Raw genomic sequence first — 15,163 nt, 5'->3', positions numbered from 1 at the left:
GATATTTCTGACAAGTGTTTTATAAAGATTTACAGTGTGCTTTATATCTGTGTTTGTGTCAACTGTGCTAGCCACATTTTGGATTGCAGTGAGGATTGTCTGTGTTCACCATTGTTACAGTGTGTCATGTAAAACCAAGATTTCTGATCTGTGATGAGATTAACCATAATTAAAAGTGTGAGATAAAAGTAGTGTCTGCCTCATACAGTATCTAAATGGAATATATAAATCAAACAGTGTAAAACATCTTGGTGTTGATAACTGCAAAACCCTTTTATCATTGTATGAGGGTTGAATGAGAAGTAATGCCTCCACCTTCATCAGTTGTGTCAGATGGGAACATTTTAATAAATCACAGAAATAATCCTTAGAATGTGATCTTTAATTAACAATATTCACTATTCCACATAATCACCAGCCCATTGGATACATTTCTGCCAATGATGAACAACTTTTCTGAAGCCGTCATGCAAGAAGTCAACACTCTTTTTCTGCAACCACAATCTTACAGTTCTCTCAACATCTTCATCACAAGCATAATGATGTCCCCGCAGATTGCCTTTCATTATCGGGAACAGAAGGAAATCAGACTGTGCTAAATCTGGACTGTATGGAGGATGCCATATGGTGGTAAGATTCAGTCTCTGAAGTTCTGCTGTGGTGGCACGTGAAGTATGTGTTTTGGCATTGTCATTCTGCAGGAAAACATTTCCCTTTTCCTTTCGGACCCTTGTTAGCCATCGTTTCAGAGTTCACAGCATTGTGATGTAACACTCTGGAATTGTTGTTGTTCCACTATCAAGGAAATCAACATGGATAACACCATCTGCATCCCAGAACACTGTGGCCATGATTTTTCCAGCTGAGGGCTGCGGGCTGCGTCTTGAATTTCTTTTTCTGAGGCGAGTCTTTGTGTCAATATTCCATAGACTGATGTTTTGTCTCTGGGCCATAATGGTTTACCTGTGTTTCGTCTCCTGTCACAATTGAATGAAGAAAGGCATCACCTTCATTCTCACAATGCGAGAGGAGTTCCTGGCAAATTTCAAGTCTGTGCACTTTCATTTCAGGAGTCAGTACCTGGGTTACCCATCATGCACAGATCTTCCGATATCCAAGCAAAGCAATAATGTGACCCACATGTTCTTGTGAAATGCTGATGGTGCTTGCAGTTTCTCTCCAAGTGATACGGCGATCATCCTGAATTAATCTGTCAACGTTGTGCTTGTGGAACTCGGTGGTTGCAGTCACAGGATGTCCAACTCTGTTTGTCATGCAGGTCTGATTTTCACACCTCAACATCTTTATAGTTAATCACCCAATGACGCACAGTGCTCACATCAACACATTCACCATAAACTGCTTTCATTCTCTGATCAACCTCCTTTGGGGTGACACCTTCTGCTGTCAAGAATTCAATGACTGCACGTTGCTTAAATCGGCTTCCCACCAACTGGAGCTGTACAGGAGAAGAGGCTACAAAACAAGCCAGTACCTGCCACATACCAGTGCTGCCAACTGTTGAAGAGTTACCAAGATGGAGGCATTACTTTTAGTCAACCCTCGTATGAACATTATTGAGCCACCACAGCCTGATTAGAAAAGACTGCTGAAGCAGCTAAATTCTATCAGCATTTATCAGTTAGGCTTCAGCCACATCAACATTAAAGTTAGGCTGCTGTTTCTGTTAATAACAGTTGACATATTTGTAATCAGGAGTGTTTCACAGTGTCACTGTATGCCCAAATGTTTAGTAGTGGAGACATATAGAGGAAGTGTTTCACAAACTCCCACAATGAAGAATAAAGGAAAAATCACATTCAGTGAAACTGGGTGACCTTAGAGGCCAACGGTGGAGTACGAGACACATTTGCTGCTTATGCTGTAAAAGATACAGTGCTATAATTTTAACAAAAATCATGCTGCATATTTGTAACTGAATTTCACCTCTCGGAACACAGAACACAAAACAGTTTGTTTTGCTGTGTTACCAGCATCTCAACTCATTGGACACTGGGTAATTAACATAGAAATGAGTAAGTAAGCTCGCAGCCTCAGGGAGATTCTACCCGCAACCAGACGAAATGGCATCGTACAACTGGCACCCCGGTAAACTTTTCAGTTCAGTGTGTGAGGTAATAGCTATCCAAGATTTCTATCTTCATGCACATGGAAGATATTACCTTGTGAAATCAGAAGAGTTTTTTTTTTTGGAATCCTTGTATTATGCAGCTGGCTGTCGCCTTAAGTTCCATGAATCAGAGTGCACATATGTTAATATCTCCTGGCTTGTTCAGCTGTACTTTGATGAGTTACTATGTAAAGTATTCAAATACATGTAACTATGTGTAAAAACTGGTTTGATTTTGTAATTTAGTTCCCTAGTATTTTACTTTCCTCATTTTCCTTTGTTTTTAAACAAAGTGTCTGATGATAACTTGCTAAGAAGTTAAAAAAGATTGTATTGAAACCCTAAGTCAGGCCTATAATTGAAATTTTGTTAAATAACTCACAAAATAAAATTCATGAACAGCTCTGTCAATAATTTCCAGACAGAGGATTGTTTAAGGTTAACTGCAGGAAAAGGAACCTAATACACTTTTTGCTAACACTGTTTGTTGTTGAACATCAATAGTGAAAACAGTACTCATCTTTCAATTTGATGCCATAGTTGCTGTTGTTGTAGCTCGTTGTCTTAAAAAATAAATGGGATTTGGTCTCACCGACAGGTTTCCCATCTCTTGTAAGTGTTTAACAACAATATGTTAATCTTTTTCTTTGTGACAAAATTGCAACATAATTCCTTCATTCAGGATATTCATTGATAACTAAGATTATTTGAGTTCTCAAAATGATGTATTTCAGTTTAAATTATAATTTCTTTAAAATCTCTATCAGGTATGCACATACTGCACCTTCTAATTATACTACATTGTCACTGTATAGTATGGCCTAACTAACCTACAAGTCTCACTCTGATTAACAGTATGTGTGGCACTTTTATATTAAAATTAATCAGTAACCATTGTTAATTGTCCTATTTCACTGTCCCTCTTCTTATTCACAACACCACACCATTGATCAATCGATGGAAAATCCAGGATGGAATGTAACAGTATTATGAGAAGGAAAGTTGTTACTCACCATATGGTGGAGATGCTGACCATCGCTCAATAACATGGAAAATTGTAAGAAACTAGCAGGCTATTTTGAGAACCTCCTGAATTGTGAATCCATCCTTGAAAAATTTCAATCCATCCTAAATAACAGGGAGAAACCGGATTCAGAACAGCCAGTGACTGAAGAACTACAAAAAGTAATTTCAGAACTGAAAATCCATAAAAAAACAAATATTGGCCAAAATACAGAAAAAAAGCTGACAAAAAAAGCAATTACATTCCTTCAATGCGTTTTCAATCAAATCTGGAAAGAAGAAGAGATCTCCACAGAATGGAGAACAGCTCTGATTCACCCTACCCACAAGAAAGTCTTAAAGATAGACCCTAACAATTATAGAGGAATATCGCTGCTGGATATAACATACAATATTCTTTCTCAAGTCCTTTTGAACAGGGCAGAGCCGTAATTAGGTGAATTGGAGAATACCAGGGAGGTTTTTGAATGGTTAGGTCATGCAAGGGAAAAATACTAAACCTTAAAAACATTATAACGTACAAAAAATCAAGGGCAAAGACATGTGAAATCTCCTTCATTCATTTCAAAAAAGCATGTGATCCAATTGACAGACAACCTCTATTAGCAGTCCTGGAGGAAATGGGTTTGGATAAGAAAACAATAAATATCATAAAAGCAATCCTTACAGATACATTTTTGAAAAGTTAAATTCATGTGTGAACCATCAGAAGCTTCAAAATAAAAATGGGGTTGTGACAGGGGGATGGGCTCTCACCATTGCTGTTCAGTTGTGCACTTGAGAAAGTAGCCAGACAATGGAACACAAATATAAAGAGTGGTATAAGATTGGGTTGCAAAAAGGAGAACCTTAAAGTAAACTGCACTGCCTTTGCAGATGATATGGCACTGTTCGCCAACACAGTGAAAGAAACATAGGAATAAATCTTTGAATTAAAGAAACAAACAGCTAAAATAGGTCTTCAAACTCCTTCAAAATAACTAAATTCATAACAAACATCAAGAACTCGCATAAACACCTCAGAAGTCCAAGAACAAAAGGTTGAAGTAGTGAAAGAATTTAAATATCTTGGGGAATGGACTGGATTGCTGAGGACAACAAAGCAATATAATCCAGAAAAATAAACTTGAACTGGCCTTCCAGCTAACAAAAGATACACACAACAAAAAATCCCCTTCGTAGGATCCACAATTACACATTACAAGACAGTTGTTAAGCCAGAAGCATTGCATGCAGCAGAAATACTTCACATGAACTTCAAAGGCCACATGGAGAAACTTGAGATAAAGGAAAGAAAAATTTTAGCGAAAATAATAGGACCAAAATTCCATGATGATAAGATAGTATAATCAAAAATGAAACTCTCTCCAAGACAATTGAAAAACTTTAGATACAATGCAAAAAAGGGATTTTTATGGACATCGTCTCAGAAAATGAAATCTAACAGATTAACCAAACAGACCTTCAGCTTTATCCATAACCATGAAACAAAACCCAACGGGTCTAAAGAAACTGAGAGAAACCTAGTAGAACTAAAGATTTCAGAAAAATCACTAATCAATCGAACAGCTAAATTAATAAATAAAGATGAAAATCTAAGGCTCCAAGACAAATCTGCACAAAAACCCAAAAATCAGACAATGTAAAATCCAGGCTAGAATGTAACAGTATTATGAGAACGAAAGTTGCTACTCACCATGTAGCAGAGATACTGCGTCGCAGGTAGGCACAACAAAAAGATGTTAGTGTGAAAATCTTTTTGTTGAACCTCTCTGTGACTCAGCATCTCTGCTATATGGCGAGTAGCAACTTTCCTTCTCATAATATTGTTACAAAAACCCAAAAACATGATCTTGGAAAAAGAGAGCAAAAGAAGATCAGAAAGAATAAAGAAATACTGGGCACTGAGAAAAGAACAACACAACAAAAAATTATTGATCTACTGTACCCCAAAGAGGGTGAAATGAAAGATGAAGAAATAACCAAACAAAATAGGAATGGGTCCATCTTGCTTTGCTACACCTCCCTCACATCTCACAACCAACTACTACCACTGCTACTCACCGCAGGGTAAACATAATCCAAAGATACATTTATATTGGAAGTTCACAGAGTATGATTCAGATCGATTCTTAATCACAGATAATATTTATCTAGAATAAATACATCACTATATAATTATATCTAAAAACAAAGATGATGTGACTTGCCAAATGAAAGTGCTGGCAGGTCGACAGACACACAAACAAACACAAACATACACACACAATTCAAGCTTTTGCAACAAACTGTTGCCTCATCTGGAAAGAGGGAAGGAGAGGGAAAGACGAAAGGAAGTGGGTTTTAAGGGAGAGGGTAAGGAGTCATTCCAATCCCGGGAGCGGAAAGACTTACCTTAGGGGGAAAAAAGGACGGGTATACACTCACACGCACACACACACATATCTCCATCCACACATATACAGACACAAGCAGACATATTTAAAGACAAAGAGTTTGGGCAGAGATGTCAGTCGAGGCGGAAGTGCAGAGGCAAAGATGATGTTGAATGACAGGTGAGGTATGAGTGGCGGCAACTTGAAATTAGCGGAGATTGAGGCCTGGTGGGTAACGGGAAGAGAGGATATATTGAAGAGCAAGTTCCCATCTCCGGAGTTCGGATAGGTTGGTGTTGGCGGGAAGTATCCAGATAACCCGAACGGTGTAACACTGTGCCAAGATGTGCTGGCCGTGCACCAAGGCATGTTTAGCCACAGGGTGATCCTCATTACCAACAAACACTGTCTGCCTGTGTCCATTCGTGTCTGTCGACCTGCCAGCACTTTCATTTGGTAAGTCACATCATCTTTGTTTTTAGATATATTTTTCCTACGTGGAATGTTTCCCTCTATTATAACCATATCACTATATAATTACATTTACTTAGATCATTTTTAGAGATTTTCAGAATAAAATATAGTAAATAAAGTGATATAAAAATATAGGTCTCCAAACATTGAATGTAATCAGTAATCTTTATTTGGAAAAATATACATTGCCAAAACTATGAAATATACCAGGAGTAGGTGATGCATAGTGATGCACAATTGATTGTGGCTGTGTCACCATGTACAGTACTATAGAATTACATAGGTACAGTCTCATTATAAGGTTCCAATACGATTTATGCACCCAAGGCTCAAAAATGGAAAAGAAGAATTGCATTTTTAAGATGGTCACTTTGGAACTGTGTGCCTAGCCATTGTAAACTTGACGTAATCATCCTTTGTCATAAAAACTGTAGAATTTCCTTTGTCCAATTTTAAGACAACTGTATCCACATCTGCACTCACCTGCAGATGGCCAAAAGACTTTGTGCCGAAATATTGTGGCAAGATGTTACTGACTTACAGCAGTTCTCCCGTGTTTTTATGGAATGTGATCTTGTTTTGTGAAAAGTATGTAACAAATGGTAAAATATAAAATGTAATCCTCAGTCACCATGGAACACTGTCTTTCACTCGCATTCACATTCCTACACACAACACCAAGAGATGTGTGCCTCAGCACAATTTGTGATTAAAATACACCAACTGTAGCTACACGACATTAAAGTAGTGTAAGAGGGGCTGTGCCTGGTTGAGCAACTAGCGACCACCCTGGAAATATGTTAAAATCTGCTACCTAAGATCCCACTGAGAAGAGCAGACATCACACACAATCTTAAAACATGGGGCACATTCGATTCGTCACATCCTAAAATAGATGGCAGGTCAGCTGGTAAGGTGGTTACATCCCTTATGCTTGGTATTAAACACATCCTGTTAAAATGTAATACAGGACAAGCACTGCATGCTGGTGGATCCTTCTACCAGACGAGGAATGTGTGCTCAGAGGACAGTGCCCTATTCGGAGGCATGTTACGAGTATTTCCTCCTGCTGCAGTGGCCAGAAGGAGAAACACCACAGCCAAGTCATTGGTTTCACTGGCTGCAGTCTTGTTCCTTAACCATAAACACTTGTCCTCCCACAGACACATAATCCTTTGTCTCCATGATACAGGACATCACATTCAGAAATCATATTTTCCAAGTAGGTATACTTAGCTGTGTCATCTGCTGCTCCATTACCCTCAATGCCCACATGTCCTGGTACCCAGCAGAATGACACCTCCTTGCCCTGCTCCTGTAAAGGGAAAAGGGTGAAATGGATCAGCTGAAGATACTTTTCCATTGGATACATGTGAATGATAGCCTGAAGTGCACTTCAGGTGTCAGTTCAGATGAACAATTTGGTAGCCTGAAGACAATGCATCTCCTCTATTGCACTCAAGATCATATATAATTCAGCGTCATACACTGTGAATGTACCAGGTAAGTGAATCTTGAGAGCGCAGTCTGGAAATAACAAACACTGCCAATGGAATTACCCTGCTTACACCCACCAGTGTAAATGGCTACACAGTCACAGTGCTCAGATAAAATTCTGTAAACTACTGATATAAAAACACAGCCTGGAGTGAAATTCTTTTTGACCCTGATAAATCTAAACTAGTTCTGGGTCTCCGTATTAACCAAGGTGGTAGATTACTCCAATCTCAGTGGAACATGTAAATACGGTCTGTATAGAGAGCTACTAAGTCCTGCCGCAATCGAATACTGAATGGCTTCATTGTGCACAGCCTATTTCTGAACAGTCACCCCATTGGAGGGCAAGCAATGGTACAGTGTGCCAGGTGGTTGTGGGATGGAGAGTAGGCTGCATACATGATGCATTATTAGGACTTGCCATCAAATGAAAGCAGTGTTTCCCTGGGCTCAGTACAGAGGCTGGGGGTCAGACTTGTCCCGTCTCCTCATGTCACCAACCAAATCCCCATCTTAAGATGGCCTACTGCAGCCATAAACTGTCCATCCATAATCAAAGCAGTATAGCACAAATATCTCATAAAATTGGGGCAAATGTTCTTAGTTTAAAGAGACTAACATCATACATATTTTCAGATATAATTTCTTCCTCGTATATACACACTCACTCATTGACATATTGTGTTCTGTAAGTCCCATCGTGAAGTGAAGCTTTCGGGAGTATCGCCAGGTCAAGTTACATGTTAACAGCCAAAGGCAATCACTTTTGTATACTTCTGTAAAATATATGAACAAGAAGTTATGAGTGTGTGAGTGAGTGTGTGTGTGTGTGTGTGTGTGAGAGAGAGAGAGAGAGAGAGAGAGAGAGAGAGAGAGAGAGAGAGAGAGAGAGATTGCCTCCACAGATGATGAAGAGATGGAGAGAATGTATTAATGTATTATGAGATAAAAACAATTATTGAAATATGTAAGGGAGCAGGAAATTTAATTATGATAGTGGACTGAAATTCGACAGTAGGAAAAAGATGGGAAGGAAAAATAGTAGCAGAACATGGACTGGATGAAATGAGTGAAAGGAGAAGTCACAGGGTAAAATTTTGCATGGAGTATAATTTAATCATTGCTAACATTTGATTTAAGACTCATGAAAGAAGTTTAGATAGATGGAAGAAACCTGAAGACACTATTAGATTTCAGATTAATTATATAATGGTAAGGGAGAAATTTAGAAATAAGATTTCAAATCGCTAAACGTTTGCAAGGGCAGATGTGGACTCTGGTTATGAACTGTAAATTAAAACTGAAGAAATTCCAGAAAGATAGGAAATTAAGGAGACAAGACCTGGATAAATTGAAAGAACCAGAGGTTGTCCAAAGTTTCAGTATGAGCATTAAGCAATTGCTGACTGAAACAGGTGAAAGGAGTACAAGAGAAGATCAATAGGTAGCTTTGAGAGATGAAATTCCCTTATCCTGAGGAAGCTCAGTTTGGCTTCTGGAGAAATGTACAGTCACAAAGGCAATACTGACTCTATCACATACCTTAGATGATAAAAAGAAAGAAGGAACGAAGATTGGGTTTAACATCATATTGACATTGAGCTCATTAGAGACAGAGCACAAGCTTGGATTGTGTTTAGGATAAGAAAGGAAATCAGCCATGCCCTTTCAAAGGAACCATTCCAGCTTTGCCTGGAGAGATTAAGGAAAATCAACAGAAACCCTAAATCTGGGTGGCTGGATGTAGGTTCGAACTCTCGTCGTCCTGAATGCAAGTGCAGTGTGCTAACCACTGTGCCACTTTGCTCGGTCTTCTTAGAAGATAGGTTGAAGGAAAGCAAACATATGTTTACACACTGAAGTGTCAAAGAAATTGGTAGAGGCATGTGTATTCAAATACAGAGATATGTAACAGGCAGAACATGGCACTGCAGTCGGCAAAGAATATATAAGATAAGTGTCTGGCACAGTTTCTATATCAGTTACTACTGCTACAATGACAGGTTATCAAGATTTAAGTGAGTTCGAACGTGGTGTCATAGTTGGTGCACAAGCGATGGGACACAGCATCTCTGAAGTAGTGATGAAGTGGGGATTTCACAAGTATATCGTGAATATCGGGATCCTGCAAAACATCAAATCTCCAACATTGCTGTGGCCAGAAAAAGATTCTGCAAGAATGGGACCAATGACAACTGAAGAGAATTGTTCAATGCGACAGAAGTGCAACCCCTCTGCAAATTGCTGCAGATTTCAATCAATGCTGGGTCATCAGCAAGTGTCAGCATGCAAACCATTCAACGAAACATGATCAATATGGGCTTTCAGAACTGAAGGCCGACTCATGTACCCTTGATGACTGCATGACACAAAGCTTTACACCTCACATCAGCCCATCAACGCCGATATTGGACTGTTGCCTGGTTGGACGATTCCCATTTAAAATTGTATCAAGCAGATAGACTTGTATGGATATGGAGACAACCTCATGAATCCATGGACCCTGCATGTCAATAGCGGACTGTTCAAGCTGGTGAAGACTGTAATGGTGTGGGGTATGTGTAGATATGATTCTGGCAGGTGACACATACATAATCATCCTGTCTCATCACCCTCATCCATTCATGTCCATTGTGCATTCTGACGGACTTGGGCAATTCCAGCAGGACAATGTAACACCCCACACCCCCAGAATCGCTACAGAGTGGTTCCAGGAGTACTCTTCTGAGTTTAAACACTTCTGCTGGCTACCAAACTCCCCAGTTATGAAAACTATTGAGCATATCAGGGATGCGCTGCAATGTACTGTTCAGATGAGATCTCCACCCCCTCGTACTTCTACGGATTTATGGACAGCCCTGCAGGATTCGTAGTGTCAGTTCCCTTCAGCACTATTTCAGACATTATCTGAGTCTATTCCACGTCATGTTGTGGCACTTCTGTGAGCTCACAGGGGCCCTACCCGATATTAGGCAGGTGTACCAGTTTCTTTGGCTCTTCAGTGTAGTACTTGTAGATTAGAGAAGGCTTATGATAGTACATATGTACATTGAGCAAGCAGTAAAAGAGACTGAGATGAAATTTGGTAAGGATATTAAATGCCAGGAAGAAGAAATAAAAACTTTTGAGGTTTTTCAATGGTATTGTAACTTTCATTGACGGTAAAGACTTAAAAGCGCAGTTGAATACAGTGGACAGTGTGTGGAAAAGAGGTTGCAACTTGGACTTTTAACACAAGTAAAATAAGGGTAGTGGAATATAGTTGACTCATATCAGGTGTTGCTTAGGAAATTATTGTAGATTAGGAAATGACACAAAAAAGGTAGCAGAAGACTTTTGCTATTTGGGCAACTAAGTAACTGATGATGGCTGAGCTTGAGGGGTTATAAAATGCTTACTGGCAACGGCAATAACAAGGTTTCTGAAAAGGTTTGACTTGTTAACATCAAATACTAATTTGTGTGTGAGGAATTATTTTCTGAAAGCATTTGTACACACACACACACACACACACACACACACACACACACACACACACACAGACAGACAGATTTTATATATATATATACATACTGAATATACAAGTAATATATGACATTTATGCAAGGAAAAGAACACCAGTAATAATAATGTAATAATGATAATGGAATGCTTTTGTGTGACAGGTACCCCGTCTCCGACCTGCCGACGGGTGATCCTGAGTTGCGGCAGTGGCTGTCCAGGGTGTGGCAGAACAAAGAGAACCTCCTGCGAGACTTCCACACGAGAGGCGGCAGCTTCTCCCAGGCTACCACCCCTGTGGGCACATCACCGCCAGGTTCCGGTACGACACCGGTTTTGCCATCTCCTGACTATTCTGGCCTCGAGCCGCTCGACAGTTCTCCCTCGAAATCCCTGTCATGTACTCCAGCTGCACCAGAGCACAGTAATTTGAAAGGGCCGGTCCTTCACAGCAACGCTCTGTACCTCGCACTCGCCTTCTGGACGCTGCTGTCACTGCTGCTGGTGGCAGCTCTCGCATTCTCATCAATAGTTCGATGGTGGGCCTTGTGGAATGTTCTCCTGTTCTTCACGATATCGACATTCTCTGAGGGTGCACACATACTCGAGATCCGTTTCTTTCATTTTAAGCGACGCATCTTGGGACAGTCTATTCAGCATCGTATGAAGAATGGAAAAACAGAGGTGTGTAAACAGAACTGATATTACCATCTCATAGAGAATAAAACTACTGGCACACTCCCTGTCTCTGAAAAAGTGTCTTACAGCATTTTAAACAGCTATGTTTACTGTTTCTTTTTAAAGATGCACTTTGAGGGCAACAAAATTTCATTCGTCTCTTTATTTCTTGACAAAAAGGGTGCAAATTTGTCAGAGAAACATACTGCCGGTGCTGGACATGAAATACAAAAACAAAAGAAAAAAATTCTTTTTGCTAATTGACATGGAATTTTTTTCTTATGGCAGCAATAAGAACAATATTTTCTGGTGATAAAAACTCAAAGACATCTATGAGTCATTTCAGTAATTACTTTTAAAAGAGTTTTATGACACTAACAAATAGGTTCATAGATTCTGAAATGCTCATGCTGAAATGACACAATATTCTTAGTGTATACCGTACTCATATGAGTTTTCTGTGGATGTAAACTCAAACTGATGTACGACAAAAATTCATATGTTGCAGCAATAATATTTTATCACTGACTACCCTTCAGTAGCTTTCTGATTGTTGTAGAAAAGAAGTATGTTTTTTAAGCAGGTATCATATTATAACCTTATAGACTTTGCAGCAAAATAGTTTATAACAAATTTAGTTACATAAGATTATATTGTGGCAAAAGCGAAAGTTACTTGTGGAAATTATAAAGTTACAGGGAAGCAGAATGACTGGACAGTACTTAGCCACAATAGGTGAGGATTTCAGTACCGCCAATAGACACAAATTAAAAATAAAAGAAACTATCTTAACTTTTAGAAGTATCAGTTTGTTCCTCAGTGAGGGAGAGGAATAGGCTGGGAAGGGTTAGGAATCAAGTGCAGGATGAGAGGAGAGAGAGAGAGAGAGAGAGAGAGAGAGAGAGAGAGAGAGAGAGAGAGAGAGACTCGGCTGTTGTGAGCATTAAGGAAGTTAGACACTGAGTGCGGTGACGGAAAAACATCTATCAATAAAAAATAAAAAATAAACTTGGAACCTTAATGGCTGTAAGCTTATCATGGTTCTTAGGTGGCAAACCATGATCTTTAAAAACAACAGTGCCTTAAGTGGCTTCGTGTGAAGTTTCAGAGATGCACATTTACTTACTCAATTGTGGAGATTGTGTAAAGGACGAAGGGTGCACCTGTTGATGGGACAAGCAGAGTTTGTCTGGCATCGAGGTGACCTACCACTCCTTTCTAAACTCCCCCAACATATCCCTTTGTCCAATCCAAAAAAGGAACTAATGATTCCACAAGCTATGATAGTTTTTCGTACTATTATAAGTGTGTATCAGTAATGTTGTAAGTCCATCTACTGACAAGTATCAATCGACTGTTCTGTATCTTTGTTACTTCATAGGTTATACTGAGAAGATACTGTCCTTCTCGTATACATTTCCAGACCATTTCCTCAATGTTCTGGATTGCATTGCTTATATTTCTTCTGAAGCAGCTGTAATGTCTTCAGGAAATGAAATTTTAAGATCATATGAGTTTGGCGAATCTCAGTTTTAGATTTAATGTAGACCCATGAAGGGAAACTGCAGATCGGTAGATTCATGTAGTGTGGAGTCTTAGGAACAGCATTGAAGCATGATATTACATGTTGTAGGAACATGTGCCAAACAACATGAAGTGAATATTTGTATTGAGGATTATGGCTACATTTTGTTGACAGCATATTTATCTCATGTTGTCCAGTAATCTCTGAATGTACGTGTTCAAAAATGTGCTTTATATTTTGACATTTAATGCTCAACAGCTGTAGTACCCTAGCTCTTCAAACAATAAATTAGAAATAGATGCATAAAATTAAAAAAAAATTAAAAAATGAAAAGCAACAGTAGTTCTCAAAACTGAAGCACTGCACCACACTGTAACCAAAAGGCTATGGAGAGATCACTAATTCTCATGGATCCTTCATTGCCCACAACTGACAGTATTGTGAACCTGTACAACCTTCCAAATGAAAATATGCATTGTAGCTCATCATAAATGGTACATTCCCAGCAGCAATGATTTTCATCTTTTTTTGTTTTAAAAATAAGTCTACATAAGAAAAATTACTTTCACAATGTTGTTGAATAAATAGCATTCTGTGCATATGGAAGTTCACTGCCTCAAGTAGGATGTGCTATAGCAAGCAATGAGACACGTACAATGTTGGATGCTTGTGGATGAAATTTCCACATTTCTGTGAAGCTGTACAGAGATCCTGTTAATATCCTCGCAGATCCAGTTGTTGGAAACAGTTAAAACCCATGCATTACAAAGGTGCTGATCAATTACAAAGGCTTCAAAAGTGCTGCTCAGTGGCGAAATTTGGTGATATATATCACACTGCAACACAGCTGTTAAAATTGTATGCTATGAACTACTTGCAAAGCAATGGGGAATGTCACCCCAATCCTGTTTTCAAATGGTCCCCACATAAAACGTGCATTCTGTTTGAATCAGGCAGTGTTGACAACCTTTATTACTTAGTCATTTCTCTGCATCTGTAGTGAATTTTTCAAATAAATCAGGACCCTAACAGCATGCAGATATTACTCAAGCAGCAACTCTGTCACATTATTGTTGATAATACTAGATCTTTCATTCGTACTATTGTAATGTATGAAAAAGACACACATATTTCAAATACAAATGCATCTTTTCTAGGTCTGCCCAAATGGTCACACAGTTTTTAAATTTTTTCCACATACATGACCCATAAAATATGAAGTATGTATGTATATATGAAACCAGGGACCTAGAAATGACAGGGAGGCTTTGTCCTGCCATAGCCCTCTGTTGTTCACAACCCCACAACAGGCTACAGCAGTCCACCCAACCCACCACTGCCCCACACCAAACCTTTTGCTTGATAGAGTAATTATGGTGTACACATACATGGAAACTGTTTGCTCAGCAATTGCTGACACAGTGTAACTGAGGCGGAATAAAGTGGAACGAGCCTGCATTCGGCGAGGTTGATGGAAAACTGCCTTAAAAACCATCCACAGGCTGACTGGCACACTGAACCTTGACACTAATCCGCTGGGCTGATTTGTGCCACGGACCGGCACGCCTTCCCACTAGGGAAGCAGCACGTTAGACCGCACGGCTGGCTGGGTGGGCTAATATGAAGTAACTTACGTAATCTATTTCCTTGTATCTAGGAATAGCTCTGCTAGATACTGCACTGTAACTGCTTAGGAAAGCAAAAGTAGTTTACAAACAACATTCCAGTTACAAAAAATAAGTATCCATACAAACTCAAGGCAAACCCAGCATTATATCCAGTTCCATACTGATGTATGCTGTTGAGAATGGAACAACTGACTTTGTTTAATTAGTTTCCAAAAGCACTTCACATTGCATGTACATAACATATACTGTATTAAAAGGAATGTTAATAGTAAATATTTAGTACACAATGTGGGAAAAAAGTATGTAGATCTGTGCCGTTTTGTTGTGAAAA

The 15,163-nt window shown here is 39.2% G+C and overlaps 1 protein-coding gene across 1 annotated transcript in view; it reads left to right on the top strand.

Moving 5' to 3' along the window:
• The window catches only part of LOC124545381 (lysocardiolipin acyltransferase 1-like), a 311,775-nt gene extending 299,790 nt beyond the window's left edge, over positions 1–11,985 (top strand). Inside the window, exon 7 of the mRNA XM_047124291.1 lies at positions 11,166–11,985. Coding sequence (XP_046980247.1) covers positions 11,166–11,703 — 538 coding nt within the window. The 3' untranslated portion in view covers positions 11,704–11,985. The remainder of the gene's footprint in view (positions 1–11,165) is intronic.
• The last annotated feature ends 3,178 nt before the right edge of the window (positions 11,986–15,163 follow it).

The sequence above is a fragment of the Schistocerca americana genome, chromosome 8 (genome assembly GCF_021461395.2).
Source record: "Schistocerca americana isolate TAMUIC-IGC-003095 chromosome 8, iqSchAmer2.1, whole genome shotgun sequence".
NCBI lineage: Eukaryota > Metazoa > Arthropoda > Insecta > Orthoptera > Acrididae > Schistocerca > Schistocerca americana.
This window is presented reverse-complemented; position numbering and strand designations above follow the sequence as displayed.